The sequence below is a fragment of the Capsicum annuum genome, chromosome 2 (assembly GCF_002878395.1).
Source record: "Capsicum annuum cultivar UCD-10X-F1 chromosome 2, UCD10Xv1.1, whole genome shotgun sequence".
In the NCBI taxonomy this organism is placed as follows: Eukaryota; Viridiplantae; Streptophyta; class Magnoliopsida; order Solanales; family Solanaceae; genus Capsicum; species Capsicum annuum.
This window is the reverse complement of record NC_061112.1, coordinates 6,790,202-6,814,820: the sequence shown is the minus strand read 5'-3', so window position 1 is coordinate 6,814,820 and position 24,619 is coordinate 6,790,202. Positions and strand designations below refer to the sequence as shown.

The 24,619-nt window shown below is 35.4% G+C and overlaps 1 protein-coding gene across 2 annotated transcripts in view; it reads left to right on the top strand.

Moving 5' to 3' along the window:
* Positions 1 to 20,203, top strand: part of LOC107858482 (epidermal growth factor receptor substrate 15-like 1) — a 42,197-nt gene extending 21,994 nt beyond the window's left edge. Inside the window, exons 4-13 of one of the 2 annotated variants that reach the window (XM_016703144.2) lie at positions 5,251 to 5,477; positions 7,503 to 7,577; positions 16,315 to 16,386; positions 16,462 to 16,560; positions 16,717 to 16,785; positions 16,862 to 16,976; positions 17,937 to 18,005; positions 18,226 to 18,559; positions 18,727 to 18,847; positions 19,157 to 20,203. In XM_016703144.2, coding sequence (XP_016558630.1) covers positions 5,251 to 5,477; positions 7,503 to 7,577; positions 16,315 to 16,386; positions 16,462 to 16,560; positions 16,717 to 16,785; positions 16,862 to 16,976; positions 17,937 to 18,005; positions 18,226 to 18,559; positions 18,727 to 18,847; positions 19,157 to 19,945 — 1,970 coding nt within the window. In that variant the 3' untranslated portion in view covers positions 19,946 to 20,203. The remainder of the gene's footprint in view (positions 1 to 5,250; positions 5,478 to 7,502; positions 7,578 to 16,314; positions 16,387 to 16,461; positions 16,561 to 16,716; positions 16,786 to 16,861; positions 16,977 to 17,936; positions 18,006 to 18,225; positions 18,560 to 18,726; positions 18,848 to 19,156) is intronic. The other variant, XM_047404571.1, reaches the window with a different exon arrangement.
* The last annotated feature ends 4,416 nt before the right edge of the window (positions 20,204 to 24,619 follow it).

Below are 24,619 nucleotides of genomic sequence, written 5' to 3'. Positions count from 1 at the left end.
TAAAATCCTTCTAATTATTCAACACATTTGACATAGATAAAAGATAAAGTTCAAAAAAGGATGGGGGAGTTAAGGGGTACTCATGTGCATGGAGCAGTGGTGAATCTAGAATTTTTTTTCAGGGGGTTCGAAAAATAAAAATATAAATGTGTGAATAAGCCAACAAAATACAATTTCAAGTAAAAAGAAAAAATGGTCTTGAGTTTTTTAATTTTAGAAAAAGGAAAAAGGGTTTTAAGTTTTTGTGTTTTAATTTATTTTGACATTTTTTTTCAAATAGCAACATCTAGCTTTTTTTAATAATAATAACAGTTGTACAAGACAAGTAGACAACACAGTGAATTAATAAAAAAAATGTTAGTCTCAATAAGCAGCACAAGAAGTGTAGCCAGTACCACTAGGCTATCTAACATCCTTGATTTTCATGGTTCAAATTTAATATATGTACATAAATATAGATTTTCTACCTTATATATATAACATAATTTTTTATCGAGGGGGTTCGGGTAAACCCCCTGGCAAACCACGTAGGTTCGCCCCTGGCATGGAGGAGCTGCCAAAATCTTAGAGTTTGTAGGAGTAAGATAATTCTATGTTTCAGTTATTTAGATTTACTCGACGTTTTGTTTTTCTTTTTATTAATAGTATTAATCCTAAAAGTTACAAGTTATCGAAATGGGATGCTAAATAATTTTTTTGGGGAGTTTGATGGTCTGGTGGACCCTTGTACTTGTTCTGATTTGTAAAGTAGACACTTCTACTTACCTTTTTGTCATCTGAACTCTTAAACCCATCAAAACATAATATTTTAAACTTTTTTTTTTGCAAATGTGGCATTAAATTGATGATCTGGAAAAACACGTGTTTCTAGAATTTTGAAGTCAAAATTTTTGCCTTTAAAATATTTTTCTAAAATAATTTAAATTTAAAAAAAATCCCAACTTCTTTTTCTTCTTCATTGACCCCTCGCACCATCCATTCCCCACCCCTTTCCCCCGTCCCCCACCCTCACCTAGCACTACCACAACCAGTCAGCCCTTAGCTTCCCCCACCCCCACCCCTCATTCACATCTTCTTTACCTATTTTACCTGTCAAACACCCACACACACTCTTTTTTTCCTCCATTTCCATTGACAAAAACCTCTCTCAACAAATTTTGTGTTTAAAGAACAACACAAAAAATTAGGCATCAACTATATTATACAAGAGCAATTTCACAATGGGGTCAATTTTGGGGGAGACAAAATCACCATAAATCAATTTCAATGCATCCCTCAATGTCAACCAAAATTATACATACCATATTTAAACTTTTTCATGGACAAATATTAAAAAATAAACCAAGAAACTGTACCAATGAAAATTATGATTTGACAAAGGAATCTATTAACGGACAACATAAGGAGACTCTAATTTCGGCAAGTGTGTGTGTAAGAGACTGATTATGATGGAGAAATTATGCAAATGGTGGTGTGTGAGAAAGGTTGTGAGGGATGGAAATAATGGACCTAAAAGTTAAAGGCGGGGGTGGGGGTGGTGAGTTTTTTAAAATATTATTTATATTTTATATATCCTCTAAATATTTCATTTCCTACATGTCATTTAAAAATGACATGGCATGCCACATGTGATCGATTGTATTACACTCATATTAATTGGATGAAAAAAGAGTTTAAAATATTATGTTTTGATGGTAAATGGCTTAAAATATTTTGTTTTGACGGGCTTAAGGGTTCAGATGACAAAAAGGTAAGTAGAAGCGTCTACTTTACAAACCAGGACAAGTACAAGTGTCCACCAGACCACTTTGCCTAAACTTTCTGTTCTTTGATCCTTTGTGGTTAATATCATTATTGTGGTTTAGACTTGTAAAAAAAATATTAGTTTTGTGGTTTAGGATTTTAGGTTTTGTTAATATAAAACCTTCCATTGAGCAAATATGAAATCTATAAGATTTTATATTCCTTACATTTGTTGTTCATATCAAAATATTCAAGTACATGATAAGCACATATTTATTGGTATTTGTTGTTAATATACTTTATCATGTGGTTGGAATCAAGCTGAAAATTAATGGTGACAATTTTATTTTGACTAAAGCAATGCTTTGTCATCTTTTAAAGAAAGCATAGTAGATGAATGTCTAAAGAGAATGTGGTAAATGGATTATTTTTTTTAATAAAATAAATTGAAACTAGTGATTTTGTTTAAGGGGGGTAAGAATTTCAGATCAATCTCTATGTTATTGAGTTTGAGAAGGACGCTAAACCTTATTGATAGTTCGTAAGAGTCCACCACTATAACTGAGACCTGATGATTAGTACCAGGTCCCTCTAGGAGGATATGAAGGAACAATCAAGAACGCAATGAAAGCAACAGTAAAGTAAATAGCAAGGGATGTTTACGTGGAAACCTTGCTCAAGGGAGTAAAACTGCAACCTACTCCAGTAGGATTTTACCAACAACCTTCACTAAAAATCCGAGCAACCATCAATGATTACAACCTAGGAATTAACCTCCTAATTCCTACAACCTTGCAATAACTCTATTGCAACACACCCTCACAATACCTCTTATGAGCTCTCCATCAGCTACCTATAGCTACAAAACAACTCAAATCTGAACAAACAAGGCCAAACAAACTACTCACTGAAATATCTAGAATGAGACGTGAGTTTAATTGTAAGACCTAAACAAAACCTCAACAACCTAGAAACAAGAGAACATATATCAATATGAGCAATTAAGTCTTGCAATATCGAGTGAGGCATTTGCTTGAGGAAATTTCTTTTAAATTTGTGCAAAAGCTTGAGCTTCTCTCCTTTAGGATGATGTGTATATATGGTGAGCATTAGGAGAGCAGCTTCCTCATTGGTGGATGATGGCAAGGACCACTGAAAATTCGTTACACTAACGTGCTGACATTGTCCAGAAAAGTACTAGATAGCTGACACATAAGACAAATGCGTGCAACTGCAAAACTGAACACTGGGAGACCAGTTCATGTAACTAGTTCTTCCACTAGGTTAGGCAAACAGTTGAACATGAATAACAATCGGACATGCAGGGACCAGGTTCCAGTAATGAAGTTTGTCAATCATCAAAACATGAACATAATAAGAACAAGGCTGGAACTTAACACTTAATTAATATTTTCAGACTTTTTTTTAATAAGAATCAGGTTACTTAAATAAAAACAAGAAATGACGCGGAAGCGAAAATATGAAGATTAAAAGATAGAAATTTCAAGATTTGCGAAATTCAAGAATATAACCCCCAAATATCAAAATTGAGTGTTGAGAATCCTAATTGATCTTAGTATTAAAAAATTAGTAGATTAAAGCTAATTGAGTATTGTTTGTTTTTATTTTTTGTTTGTTATACTGTTATCTGTCCTAAGCCATGAGTCTAGCAAAAACAACCTCTCTACTTTATCTGAGATATTGATATGGACTGCATACACTATACCCTACCCAGATCCCATTGTGGGAATACACTGGGTATGTTGTTGTTGTGTGATACTAATACAATTAATTCAAGAACTTAGATAACAAAGTGATCTAGACTGTTAGTTTGAAGAAATTAGAGACAACAATTAGTACAATACTAATTACTTCTTTAATTTACTTTAATAGAAATCAAAAATATCAAAGTTACGAATTAATCTTACCTAATAAAAAATGTTTGTTTAAGGCTGCAAGATAAATCCATAGTCACCACACAAAGTGTAAAAGAAGAGAAATCTTACAAATAATATTACTCCCTCCATTTCGAGCAGAATGGCCTAATTTGACTTGGCACGGAGTTTAAGAAATTAAAGAAGACTTTTGAATTTTGTGGTCATAAATTAAAGTTTTGTCAAATTTGCCAAAATGTCCTTTAATCTTATGGTCTTAAACATACCAAGTAGAAAATTGAAATTAAAGTATTTTCAAAAAAGGATAGAGGTCATTCTTTGTTAAACGGAATGGATGCTACCTACAATTTCTATAGAAGGGAACGCTACATTGTGAATGGATGCTACCTATGTCAGAAAGCAGCAGAAAGCAACAAACATATTTTTTTGCATTGTACTGTTACAGCAAGTCTGTGGAACATGTTTTACTCGCTTTTTGGACTTAGTTGGAGTATTTGAAAGGAACGTAATAGAAAATGTTTTGATGGTCTATCAACGCCTTTTACATTCCCTCAAAGTTGAATGCCTCATGTGTCTGTATAGTTGGTCAAGATGTCCTCTGTAGATTCCCTAAATAGTTTCTTGAATTTTGTTAGCTCCTTAGCTTTAGCATAATTGTACCAGAGCTAGCAAACCCAACTATTTTTGCTCCTACTTTTGTAACTAATTTGCATCTTCTTGATGACTTTAATGAAACATTTACTTGAAAAAAAAAAATAAAAAGTAAAGTAGGTCATTCTTCTTGAAACGGGGAGAGTAATAATAATCTTTTTTTCTAAAGAAACAAAATCCATCCCTATATATGAGGGAAACCTATGCGAAATAGCATGAATTCGGATCCTACTTTTACGGAAATAATATATAATAAAATCTAATTAGGAAACTTTAAACTAGAAAAACATGTAAAAATAACTTCTCCCCTAATAAATAAGGAAAAATAAACACACCCCTCACACACACCTAAACTTGCACTTAATTGATGTGAATCAGCCCCTTTGGGAAGAATTTTGATCCCCACGGGGCTTAATCTTAAGCTCTTTGTTGGGCTCCTCTTGGGCCTCCATACGGCATGCAAAAACAGCTCTTTTGGGTTCTCCAGTCTTCCTTCTCTTGGGCGTGGTCTACCATGAAATACGTATAACACATATCTCACTCCTTGCCATAATTCTTGGGCTCATTTTTGGGTTCTTTTTCCATGATAAGCATCTTTTTAATTTTTAATTGAAGCCTTTCAACCTTTAATGGAAGTATACCACTGTGGATGCCATCACTTCTGTATGATGAAAAATTGACATTACTATTTAAAGGAATTCCAAGAGTGAGCTAACTAATATGTCAATCAACAAGGCTTTGGTGTTTCTTATATAACAACAACATACCCAGTGTATCCCACAAAGTGGGCTCTGGGGAAGGTAAAGTGTGCGCTGTCCATACCACTATCTCAGATGAAGTAGAGAGGTTGTTTCCGATAGACCTCCGGCTACTTTGGTGTTTCTTATGAAGTATGCATAGTGAGAATCTCACTTGTGACTTCCATCTATTCAGTTAGTCTCGTCATTTCTTCCTCCCTCAGGTTTCCAGCAAACACAAGGGCAAAGTGGTGCACGACAAGCAGCTTTTGGTGTTCCAAGGAGGCCTCCACGTCCAGTGCCCATTCCCCAGCCTGAAGAAGCTGTACAGCCTAGTAAACAGAAGCCTACAGTTCCAGTATTGGAGAAGCATCTGATTGACCAACTTAGCACAGAGGAGCAGGATTCCTTGAACACAAAGTTCCAGGAAGCAACTGATGCAGAGAAGAAGGTTGGCTATAAATGTTCTTTCAAATGTTTTTACTGCTCGCCTTTATTTGTCTCAAACCCCTTTCTTCTCTTTTTTCCAATGATTACTGCCTGAATTATGAATGAACCAGTGAGAAAAACAATGGTATTTGGGATGGATCTTTTTCACTAGGTAATATAGTAGTCATTTTGTCGAATCTCGTATCAAATGTATACTTATTGATGTGTGTAATCTGTAACATACAGAGATGTGATATGATGTAGTTTTTACCTTGCAATTAATTAATAGCGAACATGATTCACATATGATCATACTTGGGGAAATCTTCCAAGGGATTGTCTGGTGTCTTCCATGTTCTTTTGTTTCAGCATTTGTTTGTATTTTACTTCTTTTGTGCATCTGATGTATTGAAAGGCCATCGAGTAATTCTGATTAGGAATTGAAAGAGAAAGGTCATTTATTGGTGAAGCAAAACTGTGACTTTGCTGAGCAACACATTTGTACTTTCTTTAGATTTTGAAAAATACATGCTACTGGCATGGTGTCTGGTCCATCATAGTTTAAGGGAAAAGACATCGTTTCCACCCCAAACTTTACCTGAAAAGTCTAGGTCATACCTAAACTATACTAGTAACCTATTACACACCTAAACTATAAAAAAATGATACTTTTTACCCCTTAGATATGACGTGGAAAAAACACAATTATTTAAATTAAATATAGCGTGTCTGGTAGTAAAATTAACGCCAAAAAAAAAAAATTCCTCCCCACCCCCAAACCACGTTTTCTTCATCACCCCCACCCCCAAACCATCTTCTTCTTAATCACCCCCACCCCCAAACTCCAACCCCACCCCCAAACCATCTTCTTCTTCATCACCCCCACCCCCAAACTCCAACCCCACCCCAACTAACACATCTTCTTCATCACCCCCACCCCCAAATAACATAATCTCTTCACATTCCATCCTCCATCTTCATCGAATCAATGTCAATTTCACAATGAACAAAATCAAATTGTATTTGATTTTAAACGGGCAAAATCAAATTTTATAAAAAAAAGAAAAAATACAAAAACTAAAATCGGAATTCAAATTGAATTTGTTGTTTTCAATTCTTCGGCTTTCCAACGAACTCTAACGGTGATGAATATCGAAGGATAGGTCGAGAATTCTGTAGCAAGGACGTTTTCCGGTGAGTTCTCGTCGGAAAAGTCGGATTCACCATCTGATTTCTCCTCTATCTGTTAACTATTAATCCATCCAAAAATGGAGCTTGCCACCACATTAGTTTTTTTTAAAAAAAATTATAGCTGAAAAACAAATAGAAAAAGTAAGGAAATGTCGTTGGTCATTATACTGAAGCATAGAGGCCAACAGTCGAGTGGCCATTTTCTGAAATAATAATGGCAGGTTGGCCATTTAAGTAAAAAAAAGAAAAAGTGGTATGTGTGTGTGCATATGTTTAAATTTAAAAAAATTATGAAAATAATAAATTTATTATTTTTTTCGTATTATACTGACGTGGCAGGCGCGTGTGCAACACCACACCACATGCAAGTGGTATAATGCTTTACAGGGTGTAAAAAATATCACTTTTTTATAGTTTAGGTGTGTAATAGATCACTAGTATAGTTTAGGTGTGACCTAGACTTTTCAGGTATAGTTTGGGGTGGAAACGATGTTTTTTCCCCATAATTTAATAAGCAGTAGCTTTTTTAGATACTTTTCACATGCTCATGATATCTGGACTTTGTGGAACTGCAAATGGTACTTAATGCTATGACGACATTGGTAATGAAATTCCCTTCTTTACCATTTATTATCTGCTGCTATTAAGGGTCAGTGCTGATCTCATTTTTGGCTTAAAAGAAGTTGATTTTAACTTGATGTTTACGAATCATTTCATTTGTCAGTTAAATCTTGATTTTCAAATTACCAATTCTCAAAAAAAAAAAAAAATACTTGATTTTTTGGTGAGTACTACTAAAATCCAATAGTAATTGACATATATTCCTTTGTCTCTTATGCTATGATGCCAATCGCAGGTCATGGAGCTAGAGAAGGAAATTTTAGATGCCAAAGAAAAAACTCAGTTCTACCATGCAAAGATGCAAGAAATAGTGAGTATTTTGATCATTACATACCTAAAGTTCTCTCAGTTTTACTCAGATATCTATCAATGTTTCGAAGTAGGAATGTAAGTCCTGAAATTGGGCCCTCCACTCCATTCCCCTTGAGAGATAGAGAAGGCGCTATTCCCATGGTTGAATTTCCTGGTTATGTACTACAGATTGTGTCTTGATAAAAAAGTACTATAGATTGTGTTTGTTTTGTATAATTTGTTGGCTCATTACTGTCCAAATAAGTGACATACAAAAAGCTACATAGCAACCGATTTTGTCTGTCCTAGCAATAACTCAATTTCTATCTTTTGATGACTTTTCATGTCCGCTTGGATTCTTGAAAAAGTGATACAGAATGGAATTTGAGAGGAAACTAAGCTACAAACTAAGCTAAGCTAAAGCTATTCTAGATAGAGCTAAAAGATAGATTTTCATTGATAATCTCCAAATGAGTACATACAGGATATTTATAATGTAAAAGAGAACCCTAGGCGAATAGAAATGACAATATTATCCGAATAACCTAACTTAGTGTCCGAGAGAAATAGAAATAGTAAATTGGGACTAAACTGTAAATGATGAAAATTATGTAAATATGCTGCTTCTAGGCTCGCATGGTCCGATCTGCAACATTCCTTCCCCCTTAAAAGAAACCTTGTCCTCAAGTTTAAAAACATGAAAGGCATAATGCATGTCTTCCCGAATTCAGTTGAACTCCAACGAACACCCTTGAGTTTAATCTTCCAAAATTCATGCATAACAAGGTCACAAGCACTACCCTATTTTCCTGATGCCTTTCCAATCATAGAGATAACAAATGACTTGTGTTTAGGTTCTATAGCATCACTTTCACCAAGAATTGCAAAAGTTGATCCATTTTCCAGACCATGCATCTTCATCATCATTAGTAACTTTCATTTCTTCTCACCTCCAAGACCATGTAGAATGAACCATGTAAAAGAGACAATATTGAAAACTAAAAGTTCAACAATTAGCCCACATCAGTTAGAGCTCGTGTATAATGACAACACTTGTAACTCATGGTTGTTGTTAACATATAAGTATGAAATTTCGCCGATAATAGTTGCATATCTGCTCCAATGGAAAATGCATGTTCTCTACACAATTCTGCCCAACTTTGAAGTAAACAATCCATCGTATATACTAACACCTTTCGGTAACCTTTCAACATTGCTTGCTCGGTTAGGGGTGAGATGGTTTTTGAACTTATTTTGATCTCCATATCATTGAAATCCTTCACGACCAATTTCTCCAGTTCTCCAACAAGAGCATTTCTTATAGTATAAGACTTACCTCCAAAATGTACGATTAATAAGCCAATATGTTCCTCGACAGATATCTTTGAAGCATTTCTGATAGGAGAATACCCACAAGCTACGTGAGGACAATTCATAGCATCAAATTGATCCAAAGACTCGGGACTAGGGAGTTTCTGAGCTACCATCAATGACTCCATCCATATGTCCACAATCTGGTTCTTGACCTTCTCAACAAGGTAGGTGTTGTCGCTCCAAGACTTCTCAGTTTCCATAAGTATATCAGAGACATGAGTTAAGTTGTTAAAAGGACCTTGTAGTTCACAAGTTAGCATTTTATCAGACAAATTATGCAAATACTCAATCTCTCCCTTGCTGGCTATATTTCTCTCTATCCTATCGACATCATTCACCAAATTCAACTTCACAGGACAATTTCCTATATTGTATGCAACTGTGTTGACGTCTAAGATAAGAGTTTTAAGAGCACAAACCTCGCTAGGAACCAAAAGATCAGTTGCAAATCTGAAAGGAGGAAATAGGTCACTTGGCTTTAACGGGGGAAGTCCCTCTTCATCACCATCACTCAGTTTTGTTTGCATTAAAAATACTAGTTCCCTATTCCTCACTTGATGCTCGCTAGCAGAAAGTATAGTAGTCTCAGATACATAATTGGTTGAACTAGAAACACTAAAAACCCGTTCAAATACATTTGGTTTCCCAGGTACTTGTTCGGGATCCTCGGTCCTACACCCTTTTCCTCTGTCAATAGGCTCATATGGTTCAGTATTTTCCTCAACGGCCACCACATTATCCTTGCCAATAAGAGTACCTTGTGAATCAAAAATCATCACAAGAGATTCCACTTCTGCATGTTTTCTAGCATCCATTTCCTCACCCAAAGTTCCAATACTTGAAGGGTCTTTTTGTATCACCATCTCATCATCATCCTCAACTTTATTCAAATCCGTTTCTTCATCAAACTTGATAATTAGGTCAGCGTCATGAGAGTTTTGCATATTTGGAATTACATATGAAAGCTCAAATTCATTAACAGCACTGTCAGTGCGTATGTTCAACAAATCAAAATTCCCATCGGTTACTTCTGATTGGGGCTCGTAAGTGGGATACCTTCTTTCTTTCAATTGCTCGACCACTTCAGACATATTCATCTTCAATGAAGCAACTGGACTACCCACTGACGACCCAACAATAGTTGACTTCTGTTCACCCTTCCTCAATCTAGTCTCGTCCAGCAAGAGTTCAACATTTGCAACAACACTGAAATTAATGGCAACAGAAGCAATACATTTTGGATCAATAACTTGCTCCATCATTTGTGCACTATTCTCCTTGCTACTGCTACTGTTGATACCATCCTCCTCATTAACTGACATTTCATCAAATAGTTGGTGCACATATTTTTGAAGACATGTCTTCCCAGACACAGCTGGTAGTGAGGCTGCTTTGTTTTGTTCTAATAGATTAGAAACAAGCATAGTGCCTTTCCTAGATTTTACCAGGAGCAATATTATTACTATAAACTTGTTTTAGCATGCTCTTGGATAATGTTATTGACAAATTTAACTATGCTTTACGAATATGGTTCTTGATACTTGTTCTGCGCAAAAAGGAAAAGAAAATTACTAGGGAGGGGGAGAAGTACAAGAAAAACGAGGGGAAGCAGAGAAATGGACCGAAATTTCAGTGGCCGAAATATCATCATGTGTTGGAATCCCATGTGGTTTGATCTGGTTTACTGATGTGATAAACTATTTCATCAGTCTGTCTAACCCATTCTCTTTTTGGTCGGTTGGGTGGGTGGGGGGGTATATTGTGGTCAAACATTGTAAATGTTTAGGCTGCGGAGATGGAGGAAACTAGGAATACTTTACACATTTCGTCTATGTGATTTTGTAGTGCTTAAGCGCCTGACAGTGGTCAAACATTCTAAATATTTGTTTTTGGTCGAAAGCAAAATTTTATTTCAACCAGAAACATTTTCCATGTCCTTACTAACTATTACAATTCCAATTTACACTACATTAAACCGGATAGTTATTCAATTTGCTAGAATATCTTTCCATTTACTCTGTTGTTGGCCTTTTGTATGGACTTGAAGGCAGATATCTTTAATCAGCTGTGCATTGTTCTTGCATTGGGCTTTGAATCTGCGTGCATTCCTTTCCATCCAGTTTGGTAAACTGTAGCAGAAAACAAACATATGAGAACCTGCGACCTTGCTTTTGAAGTGTGGACACTAGTAGCCAGCCATGTAATTTCAACTATCCAGGTGTGGATTTGCCTGCGAATGTGCAGCCATTTCAACAAGGTGCTCCAGATGTGTTTAGTGTATGTGCATTCAAAGAATAAATGCTGAAATGTTTCTTTAGTTCCTGAACAACAGAGTACACAACCAGCATTTACATTTATGCCCCATTTCTCAAGTCTTTCAACTGTTGCTAACCTCCCATGTAAAGCCAACCATATTATGAACTGGTGTCTTAGGATGGTTCCTGGTGATTGCACCAAGTTCCTCCATACCACCTTGGGGTGTTGTGGTAGCATTGAGCAGTACAATTTCTTGATACTGAACTTTGATCCCACTGTGAACTGGGCTAGATGTTGTAATGGGTTGCCAGGTGGAGTCCTTGCTTTGCATCAAATATTTTCCTGACAAGCCAGCATGCTTGTTTAGGTGTGCTCACTGACTCTAGTTCCTTGCCTTTGATATAGAAGCTGTGAATCCACTGTACCCACAAGGTGTCTTTCTTATTTGATAATTCCCATAACAGTTTGCACACCTAAACTGTATGAAGAAGGAGATGAACCTTCTAGTATACCTTCAGAAATACAAGACAGATCTTCTACTAGTATGGTGATATTGCATAATAAAATTAGGGATGAAATCATTGAGAATTTTGTGATTTATGAAGGACTAATTATTTTTGTCGTTAATTTTTTTATAAATAATGAAATAATTTTTATATTTATTTTTGTTTGATACTTTAAAGTGATATTTAAATTATTTAAGTAATATATCATTATTATTAGTTTTAATGTATTTATCTATATAAATATTGATTGAAAATTTTAGAGTACGTGCTTTTCAATTAAATAAAAATAAAATTTTAATTAAAAATATTATAATAGATATTTAAAATAAATTTTCTCTATAAATTAATTTTAGTAGTAATAGTCTATTGATACATGTCCTTTTTGGTCATGTGAATCAACAAAGCACTTCTTGAAAAAGATTATCCAAACACAATCTGTTTATCAAAAGTACTTTTCAAATGAATTTACCAAACATAAATTGCTTTTTTCAAAAGCACTTTTCTGAAAAGCTATTTCATAAAAGTGTTTCTTAAATAAGCAGTTTTGTAACAGCAATCCCAAACAGGCTCTTAGAATATTTTCCAGCTTTCTTTCAACATTTGGAATATTTCAGCTTCGATCTTTTCATGCATTCAAGCCACTGCCTTGCCTTGTCTGCACCATGCTTTGCCAGTGTTGTGCCATTGCCCGAGCCATGCCAATGACACTGTCTAAGCCATGTCACTGCCTGTGCCATGCCATCATTTGTGTCATGCCAATGTCTATGTCATGCCAGTGCCACTGCCTGCACGCATGCCCACTTGGGTGCCATGCGCCTGTCGTAGCACATTGTGCCCAAGGTTGCTTTGCCATCATTCCAGCACCTTGGTCATTATCAGCTGCACACTAACTCATAGTTAATACAACACCACATTGCTTGTCGATTCCATGTCAAGGCCAATATGCACCTTGACATGCCTTACCGATCACCATGCCATGGACTGAGGGTCTAACAATGCACCCCCACCAAATGAACTCAATGTCCTCGTCGAGGGTGTTTTAAGATAGTCCTCAATTTCTTGTCGAATTGTCACAGATTTTGAGCCTTCTCCCAAACTGCATCTTCTTCACTTTTGCTTTTCCAATGTATAAGAAATTTTGTCGTTGTATTTCTTTTGTTGTTTCCCACAACCCGATGATCAAATATCTTAAATATCTTAGTTGTATACTGTTTCGGATTCAGGGGAGGAGCCCTCTTTGATTTGTTCCTACCTGGATCTTTAACATCTTCATAATACGGTTTCGAAAAACTCACATGGAAAGTGGGATGAATCTTCAATCTTTCCGACAATTTCAATTTATAAGCAACTTCACCAATTCTTTCAATAACTTCAAACGGACCATCATATCTAGGAATCAGTTCCCTATGCCTCTTCTTGCTCACAGTATGTTTCTAGATTTGAGGAGTGAGTTTAAGAAGCACCATTGTACTCCAGCGCACGTCTATGCTGATCTGCATATTTCTTCATGCGTTTTTGGGCCTTTCGTAAGCTGTCTTGTGCCTTGATAAGCATCTCATGCTTGTCTTTTACATACCGAGAAGCAACAGGACAAATGCCATGGCTTTTCAACATCTCAACTTCAAGTGGCGTCATAGGCTGTATGCCTAAGACAAGTTCAAATGGACTCTTCTCTGTTGCCGATGACTTGTGTAGATTAGAGCAAAACTGCGTCGTATCCAATAAGTCTGCCCAGTTACGTTCACTTGCTGTCACAAAATGCCTCAAGTACTCTTCTAGCAAGTGATTGATTCTTTCCATTTGGCCATCAGTTTGAGGATGACCCATCATGTTAAACAAAAAGTTTGCCAAAATCGACCAGTAAACCGCACATCGCGATCACTCACAATGTCACTTGGCAAATCAAAGAATTTCACCACATTCTTATAGAATAAATCGCAGCAACTTCAGACGAGCATTTAATTGGTGCGACAATAAAGATAGAATAGTTTGAAACCTGTCTATTACCACCATTATAGAAGCATTTCCATCAACCTTTGGAAACCCAGAAATGAAGTCCATTGAGACGGACAACCATGGCCTTTCTGGAGTAGATAGAGGCTGCAACAAACCTGCCTCTTTCTTACGTTCAGTCTTGTCCCTTTGGAAAACTTGACAAGTCTTTACGTAAGCTTCTATGTCTTCTTTCATCTTTGGCCAGAAATACACACGGGATAGCAAAGCTAGCATCCTTTCAACACTCGGATGTCCAGCCCAAGGAGTATCATGCGCTTCCTTCATTAAGTCTTTACGCAGACCACTGCCTTGAGGTACCACGATTCTCCCTCTTTTAAAATAAAGGAGATCATCCTCGATCCAATACCTTCTGATTTGTCCGTTCCTTGACTTGATCCATCCATTTGACATAGAGTGGATCATTAACAACACAAAATCTGATTCTTTCAAGAAAACCAGTCTCAAGTCGAGAAATGGAATATATAGCAGCAAATAGTTCCTTTCGACTAAGTGCATCAGCAACTTGGTTATGTTTTCCTGATTTATGTACCCAAATGAAATCATATTCAACCAAGAATTCCTGCCACCGTGCTTGCTTCGGACTTAGCTTCTTCAGTGTCATAAAGAAAGTGTTACAAAAATTATCAGTCCACACCACAAAGCGAGTACCCAATAAGTACACCCTCCAAATCTGCAAGCAATGCACTACTACCACTATTTCTTTTCCATGGGTCGAATACAGCTGCTCCGCATCATTCAGTTTCCGACTTTCAAAGGCCACTGGATGACCTTCTTGTACCAACACATCCCCAACAGTTTTGTCAGATGCATCAGTATGCACTCAAAAGGTAACTCAAAATCAGTTAGCTTCAAGATATACTCCGAAGCAATGGCTTCCTTCAATTTTTGAAATGCTGCATCACATCTTTCGGACCATTCCCACTTGATATCTTTTTTCAACAAATCTGTTAATGCGGCTTTTTTCTTTGAGTAACCTGCAATAAACTTGCGATACTAGTTAGCCAATCCCAAGTATGACCTCAAATCTTTGACCCCACTAGGTGTCCGTCACTCCATAATTTCTTGCACCTTCTTTGGATCCATTCTTACTTGGTTTTTACTTACCAAATGTCCAAGGAATTTCACTTCCTTTTGGGAAAATTCACATTTCTCCATCTTTACCTAAAGTTTGTACTCCCTCAAACGAGTGCGGTGGAGTAAAATGTTGGAGACAAGGTGCTTCGTAAACTCACTCCTCAAATCTGGAAACAGAATGTGAGCAAGAAGAGGCATAGGGGACTGATTCCTAGATATAATGGTCCTTTTGAAGTTGCTGAAAGAATTGGTGAAGTTGCTTATAAATTGAAATTACCGGAAAGATTGAAGATTCATCCCACCTTCCATGCGAGTTTTTTGAAACCGTATTATGAAGATGCTAAAGATCCAGGTAGGAACAAATCAAAGAAGGCTCCTTATTGAATCTGAAACAATATAAACTAAGATAGTGAAGATACTTGATAATCGGGTTGTGGGAAACAACAAAAGAAATACGAAGACAGAATTTCTTATACATTGGAAAGGCAAAAATGAAGATGTAGTTTGGGAGAAGGCTCAAAATTTGTGGCATTCAATAAGCAAATTTTGCAAAGTAAAGTGTAAACTGCATGAGAAACTGGATCATGGTGGTGCACTGTTCTAACAGCATCTGTCTTTTTTTTCATAGATAAGCTGGCCCTTTCTGTTGTCTAGTGCTAGATTGAGATAGACTTTTGCAAAGAAACGTGTAAACTGCATGAGAAACTGGATCAAACGTGACTAGATTAGATCTGGCCTAATATAGAATTATGACCCATAAGATGCTGTGAGATCTTGGATTATAAGATCCAGCTAAGATTAAGAGAGCAGGTCGCAGTTTAATAAGAAACAGACTTAGGGCCTAACTCAATCCCAAAAGTTAGCTCATGAAGTGGGGATTACCAAAACCTTATAAGGAAACAAATCGCTACACTCCTATGCTGATGTGGGGCTCTTAACACTCCCCTCACATGCAAGTCTGAATATTTGGAGCGTGGACGATATAATAACATGGGGTGAACCAAGAATTATGATGGACATGACTATGATACCATGACAACAAATGAACTTCGGGCTTAACTCAAACCCCAAATGCTAGCTTACGAAATGAGGATTGACCAAGACCATATAAGGAAACAAATTACCACATCCTACACCGATGTGCGACTCAAACACCAATATTTCTACTTGTCTCCTTAACTAATCTTGACTTTTGAGTCTGAAATTCACTTACCATTTGGATCTTTTATTATTCATATTTTCAACAGATTGAAGTTGTTCCATTTCATTCAGGTGACATGACTTAACAGATTTTGTCCTATGGCTTACTGAGTTCTGAGTAATTAGGGATTATATCTATCTTTATATGCTCTAGGGTATCATGTCATACATTTAGTCATAGCCTTGGTCTAGAGTTGTTCTTCTGAAGCACGTGTGAATTTCTGTTCAGTAACTGATTGGTGGGTTTCCTTGCCAGCGCGTGTTCAGCAATGGATATCTGAAGATTAAGCACATGACAAACTTTCATTTTTTATTGGCCTTTTTCACCAGATTCTATACAAAAGCCGATGTGATAATAGACTAAATGAGATCAGCGCAAGAACTTCTGCTGACAAAAAAGAGGTAAAACTTGTTTGTGCTTAACAAATTTGAACACGTCCAATGATATGTAATGTAATAAAATTGACAATTTTACAGGTCGAATTACTGTCTAAAAAATATGAAGAGAAATACAAGCAAACTGGAGATGTTGCTTCTAAACTGACAATTGAGGAGTCCACGTTTCGGGATATTCAAGTACTTCTTTGGCTGTTTCAACCCCAATACGCTGATACTTCTTTGGCTCTTTCTAGCCCAATGCACTGATACTAACTCTTATGTTCTACTAGTGTCTAGAAAATTGTGCAAATCTAGCGGAGTTTCTGTTGTGATATTTTGCTAAAACTATTGCAGGAGAAAAAAATGGATCTGTATAGAACAATTGTCAAAATAGATCAAGATGGTAAAACTGATGCTATCCAGGTAGCTATATTTTACCACTAATAGATTTGCTGGAGATATCTAGAACTTATCTAACTTCAGTCTCTGGTTTTTGTAGGACTGTGCTAATCAGATACAGGCAGATCTCGAGGGGCTAGTAAAAATTTTGAATGAACGCTGCAAAACTTATGGGTTACGGGCCAAACCAACTACTCTGCTTGAGCTTCCATTTGGTACTTGCGCTTGTATTTTTGTTGTTTTACAATTAAATGTGCTTTCATTTAGTTATTTTATGTGTTCTTTATTCTTTATATAATAAAATCAAGTTTAAAAACATTTTCGAAAATTTATTTCCTGTTACTTTCGGTTCTGAGTTGACCCCATTTGAGTTACTGTTTTTTGCGACAAATTTTGATTCCACTGGGATGTTTATTTGTTCTTTGAAGTGCCATTTATGTTTTGTTTTTCATTATTAACTTCTTGCCGGCTGCATTAGGATTTTTTCCATTTCTGTAATTTTCTAATCTGTTGAAGACTAGGGCCGGTTTGGGTCGCTAGTGTAGGGAATTACTTGGTGGGGGTTTTATTCTTGTTATGATTCCGTGTTCCATGTTTTATTACGAATGTGTGCTTTCCTCTGTTTTCTAATACTTATGGGTGCCATATTTATGTTATGTAATCTAGTTCTGTGCTGTACTATGAGTTTGTGTGGTATCTCGTGACTTGAGCCGGGGGTCTATCGGAAACAGCCTTTCTACTTCTTTAGAGGTAGAGGTATAGACTGCGTACATCTTACCCCCCAGACCCCACTAGGTGGGAATACACTGGGTTTGTTGTTGTTGTTGTCTAATCTGTTGATTATAAATATAAAATAGCACCTATTGATCATATGAGGATGGATGTCATCTGTGGCACGTATACTAAAAACTAAAAAGGTTTATTTATATATTTCAATTTCTCTAATGAGACCTTTTACTTTATATTTAAATCTTGTGTATCTTGATCATGAGTTGGGACTAATTCTGATTTTTAAGAGCTGTGTGTGTTCATCTAATGGTCAGCACATTGGTGGGGAAAATGGGATAGCATGCCATTTTGATCTCTTGTATTATTTAACCTAAGCTATCTGATTTTCAATTGCTTTACTTTTTTAAAAAAAAATGTTTTCTGACATGTTAGTAATAATTTTAAAGGTTGGCAACCTGGCATTCAAGAGGGGGCAGCAGACTGGGATGGAGAGTGGGATAAATTTGACAATGAAGGTATGTCATAAGATGTCATATTTGAATCTAAAGGGGGGAATTCGAAGTGCCTCCAGAGACCACCTGATCAGACATTTTTAGATCGAAGGACTTTATAGTGCCTTCAGAGACCACTGGGTCAACTGGTTTTCCTCCCTAAACTTTGTGCTATTTTATTAGTATCTTTTTCAAGTTCTCGAAAAAATAAACTCATCACATTGTTGAATAATTATCTCTGCAGAATTCACCTTTGTGAAAGAGCTCACCCTTGAAGTACAAAATGTCATTGCCCCTCCTAAACCAAAATCTTCACTGGTTCGGGAAAAAGCATCTTCTTTGAATGACCATGCTGCTGGAAAATCATCTGCTGATGCCAGCACTGATGCAAAGTCAGATAAGTTGCCAAGCCCTGTAAGAGACAGAGCAATGAGTGATGGGGAGACTGCCCATACAGCTAGAAGTTCAACTAAAAATCCAACCAGGAGTAATGCAGTTGAAAGTCCGTCAAAAGAATTTGAAGAATCAATTAATAGGAAGGAGACTACTTTTGATGGTTCTCCCCGTGCTGCCCAAAGGTAATGTGGTTGTTTTCGTCCCTTTTTGGTAATTTAATCTGCAGTGGTGGTATACTCTCCAAATAATGAAAGACCTTTATATTATGCAACTGTATTCTTTGATGGAATTCAGCTTCTCTGAACTGTCAACTTCCCTAGAAATCTGAACTTCTCTATTACTAGTGCAGTGAACAATGGGGAGCTGAATCTGCGTTCTCTGGGGACAAAAGTTTTGATGAATCTGGTTGGGGTACATTTGATACAGACCATGATGCAAATGCTGTGTGGGACATCAGTTCTGCTGCTAAGGTAAATGGATACATCTATTTCATTTTAGTTATAAAGAAAAGCAAATGGATACATTTACATGTTCAGTTATTCACTTTTTCGATTACTATGCTATAGGAAAAAATCTTCAGGGGCACATCAATGGTTCTCTTTGGCCCATCACCTTCCCTGAAGCACCACTTGGTCTGACCCTTGTTTTAGGTCACTGCATCTTCTGGTGCTTCTTGGTCTAGGCAATTTTCTACTTATCTGTGATGATTGGAATAATTTTTTTCTCATTGACTCAGTCAAAGGGGTGTATCATATTGCTTGTTTTCCCCGGTTTTGCAGGATTCTCGTGATGAGAAGCACAAGGAAACTTCTCTTTTTGATGATGACGACTGGGACCTAAGGCCTATCAAAACAGGCTCCACAAATTCCAGCAACTCGCTCCCAAAACAAGCCCCATTTTTCGATTCTGTTCCTAGCACACCTAGCTACAATACTGGGTTCAGTTATTCAGAGAACCAGTTTCCAAAGCAAAGCCCATTCTTTGATTCTGTTCCAAGCACACCAAGTTACAACTCTGGATTCCCACAGGGAGACAACTTATTCTCTAGGCAAAGTCCCTTCTTTGATTCTGTTCCCAGCACACCAGCCTATAACGCAGGTGGCTCCCCAGTTGCTGATAACATGTTCCAGAAAAAGAGTCCATTTGCCTTTGCGGACTCGGTTCCAAGCACACCTATGTCTGAAGAGCACTTGAACAGCTTTTCCAGATATGATTCCTTCAACATGCACGATGGTGGCCTCTTTGGTAGTCGTGAGTTTTCAAGATTTGATTCCATGCGCAGCACCAGAGACTCTGAATATGATAGTGGTTCATTCCAGCAGCGTGACTCCTTTGCTAGATTTGATTCATTCCGCAGCACAGCAGACTCTGATTATAATTTTGGAGCCTTTCCAGCTCGCGAGTCACTATCAAGGTTTGATTCCATCCGCAGCACCAAGGGCACAGATTATGGTCATGGTTTCCCATCTTTTGATGATACGGGTCCATTTGGGTCTCATGAACCATTTAACACATCAGCGGAGAGTCAGACTCCAAAGAGAGATTCTGATAATTGGAAAGCGTTTTAATATGGTCATGGATTCGCTTAATCTGCGTACGGTCTCTTTTTTTCTCTTTTCCCTTCCATTTTAAACTGTTTTTGGCCAGTTTTTTCGGTTGTAGGGATAGTGAATTGGTTTGATTAGATAGTCTTCTGCGTGGCACGAGGTAGGTAACATTATTATAAGTTGTATTCTCAGTATTATTTCATTATTGAATGTATAAAACTTGTAAAATGGTCTTTTCGTTTTTTTTTTTCTGTTAATTGCTATTTGAGAGTTGATTTAGTCGTGTGATTTAATCCCACCTTATCCCATAGTGCCAGTTATTTGTATATGATAATGGTTGATTGAGGATTGTGTAAGGATCACATGTATTCATTTTTCACATAATTTAGCTTTCAAATGATTTATGATTATTCTACTAATATGTCTATGTTGATCGCCTTTCACAACCTAGTCTTTAATTTAGCATCCATGTGTAAGGATCACATGTATTCATTTTTCACATAATTTAGACAACTACTAACCCTCTTCAGCCTCTGCTAAATTTTGCTTTGATAACTAATTGAATCCCTGAAGGAACAATCAAATTTGGTTGAAAATGTCAAAGTTCGACTCAAAGAAAGACGAAAGAGAAAAATCATGATGTTCGATGAATGCATTAGCTTAAAGAGAAAATATACAAATGATTTTCAAAATTACCTCCTACTAGTCACTACAATGGTCATATAAAATTAAAATGAATCAAGCTCCGGCAATAAGAAAATGATGAGTAACGACAACAAGTGATGGAGTTCAATAGCTACTCATATAAAATTAAGGGGTTGTTTGGTAGAGTGTATTGGAAAGTTAATGCATGTATTAGTTTAATGTGTACTACTAATACCTTGTTTGGTATACTTTTTCATCCTATGTATAACACACTCTATTGTGTATTAAGGTGTGTATTACTAATACCTTAAAATACATGGTATTAGCAATGCGATGGATCCAATGCATGCATTAATGTAGTTAAAGAAACTATTATCCCTCAAGAATTTTTCTGCATCCTTACCAACATATATGTGGAGGATATTTTTGTAAAAAAAAAATAAAAAAATTAAAAATTATTTAATTCATGTTATTTTTTATATATCAAACTAAACACTGTATAAGATAAATACAAGCATAACTAATGCAAGCATAGCTAACACAAACATAACTAATACAAGCATTACTAACACACCATAATTTGCATTACTAACACATCATAGTTTGCATCTTTGTCCAACTGTTTCGGCTATTGAGTGAGTGATAAGAATGCACAGTTAGCGATTGTTTGGTAGAGTGTGTAAGAATAATGCCGAATATGGTGTATTAGTAATGCTTGCATTAATAATGCATGTATTAATTATGCTGGTATTAGTTGTGCAGTCAATATTTCTAATACACTGTTTGGTTCGATGTAAAAAAATATAAAAAAATAATTTTTTATAAAATAATATTTATTTACAAAAATACCCTTTTTAACTTTGCACACTCATTCAAGTGAAGAAGGAGGTAGGCGGCAACAATAATTATTGTAGAAATCTCAAATTCATTTGATAGCAGTTCAAATTAGAGGTGTTGTTCTTGAAAGTAAATGAACTCAGACCCAATTGTTGTTGAAGGCTACCATTACTTTTCCATAGTGAGTTCATTCTCGGGTCGAAAATCCATTACGGGTCGAGGCATCAAAGAAATTAAAAATTCTGTGAAGCGTCGTACCACTGCTCGGAGAAATTGGGAAGTTCTGGGAAGTGTGGTTATCTATCGTTCCATTGATTTTCATTTGATAACCCAAATAAGCAATAAGTATGTATAAAAAAAAAAGAGGCTCAGCACAGAGAGAAATGAGGAAAATGACAGGAAATATCTAGAGAATTGAAGGGTAATTATGTAATTTACTTAGTTAATACATGTAATAAATTGTTTTGCATTGTTAATGCATAGAAAATGGTAGTATTAATAATACAGACCTTAATACACAATATAGTGTATAACTAATGCTTGTATTAGTTATACACATGTCAAAAAAGTATACCAAACAAGGGATATATAATACACACAACTAATACAAGCATTTATTTTTTTTAATACACTCAACCAAACGATCCCTTAGGGGTCGCTTGGTAGAGTGTATAAAAACAATGCAAAATATAGTGTATTAATAATGTTTACATTAATAATGCTTGTATTAGTTATGCATGTATTATTTCTTATACATTGTTTGGTTTGATGTATAAGAAATAATACATCTTACATAATTTCTATAAAAGAAGTGTTTGTTTACAAAAATATCCTTCTTTGATTTTGTACACTTTTTTGCAACAAAATTCTTTTGTCATTTCAAACATAAGTAGTATTGTTGAACTACAATATAGAGGTTTCGGATTAATTGCAAGATCTTCATCTTTGTGCATGAAATATTACGCCAACAGATTAACATAGCCAAAACAAAAATAAAATATAAGACGTAAAATTATGAAATAGTCTCATTTTTATTGAATCCTTTTAAAGACCTTTGAAGCAAAATAAAAATATGTCACAATTATTTAAGTCAATTATTTATTTTTATAGATTAAAATGGTGGAAAAAAAATTGTAAAATGTTTTGAAAAGATTTACTATTGCAAATTGAAATGGCGGGAAAAGGAATGATGAAATATTTTGAGAGGGAAATTGAGGGGTATTAAGGTCATTTAATAAGTTAATGGATGTATTAAAGTCTTTGCATTACTAATACATAGAAAATGAATGGTATTACTAATACACACCTTCATACACAATAGAGTGTATAACTAATGCTTGCATTAGTTATACATAAACTAAAAATTGTACCAAACAAGGTAATACAAATTAATTAATGCATGCATTATTTTTGTCAATACACTCTACCAAACGACCCCGTAGGGTATTTCTGATCCTTTTTCAAAATTTTAATAATGATTTTAAAAAATCGTTAGTTGTAAGGGTATTTTTGAGTAATCAGGGTGGATGAAGAGGTATTTTTGAACCAATTTCAATACTTGAAGGGTATTTTTAGCCTAATAGGTTAACGAAGAATATTTTTAAACTAATCTTAATACTTTAAGGATATTTCTAATCAGTTAGATAAAAAAAAATTATTTATTAATTTTTAAAATTGTTTAATTTATTTTGGAAAAAAAATTATTTTGATCCCTGTGTTAGGGCCTTATAATGGTTTTGATCCCTGTGATATTTAACTTTACTAACTTAACCTTTAATTTGTCAAAGTGGATGGTTTTAATCCTTTAACTAATGGTTAAGAGCAATTTTAACAGATCTATCAATATGATAAAGGACATTTATGGTATTACAAAATATATATTTATTTTTTTGGTAAAAAGTATTACTAGTATTATTGCACAACTCACGTGTAAAGAAAATATTTGTTCTCTCTTCGTCACAACTTACAAGAACACTTCGTTTTCATCTAAACTTTACTTGAATAGTGTTTTTTCTCTTTCCAGCTCAACTCTGTGTTCATCTTTTGAGTTTCCCTCCTTCTATTCAAATGTGTAACTCAAATCAAATTTGATGAAATTTAAAGAGGAAATTCATGAAGGAGATTACACCAGAATGATTTTTGCTTTAATTATGTCAAATCGGATTTTCTTTCTCCATTTTTTTCAGTTCTACATAGGGTCTAAGGTACTTGTAATCCTCTTCGATCTTTCTTCTTATAGACTCCGTAGATGCGTTTTGATTTTTTAAATATGTTATTTATATCTAATTTTTTCATTAAATTCTCAAATTGATTTTTTATTTGATTTGCATATCTGAAACTTTTTTGCTTGCATGGTAGCTCAAGTTTAGTAGATGAAGAATGCGTTTGTCAGTCATTGAAATCTGTTAATTTTTATCTGATTCTTCAAAGAGGAAATTGATGGAGGAGTAAAAAAAATAGTGTATGTTTGTATACCTGAAGGATTTTACTTTCATTTTAGCTTAAGTTTAGTTGCATACCTTTCATTTTGAGTACTTGCAGAATTGAATAAGAAAATGTTTGGCTGTCATAGTTCTTCTAGGAACTCCGGGAAGATATTCTGCAAGTTCTTGTTCTTTATACAAAGAAAATATAGACTCTATTTCATTTGCTTGTTATTCATCTGAAGAAGAAATATATGTTTCTTTTAACATTTGTCTTCTTCGCTTCTTGATAGTACTGTATCTCATAATTTAATTAATGGTGATAACTATATTGATTATTAATTTACTAAATTGATATTGTAAAAATTACAAATTATGTGATTTTGTTTTTGTTTATTTACCAGGATTAGCATATGACAATGGTTTTGAAGGAGAATGATGCAGAGGAATGGGGCTACAGAGGAGAAAGGAGCTGTGAATCTTGTGTTTTCTCATACTGGACAACTTCTCCATTGTGTATGTTTTTCCCATCTCTTTCTTATCTATATTCCTCTTTTTTAAGTTTCTTGATTTTTTTTATAAATGATCGTGATGTTTAGGTCAACATGCATCTTGACCTGACTAATTTTCACTTGATACTTGCTATCTTTTATCAGCAAATTATTTACTAATGATAAGACACTGAGTAATTCTGCCTACCAAGATGGGAGCAGATGGTTCAGCTGAGTGTTTTTATAGTTGGAGATTTGGACTTGGGATCTTCAGGTTATTGATCACATGTCTCAACCGC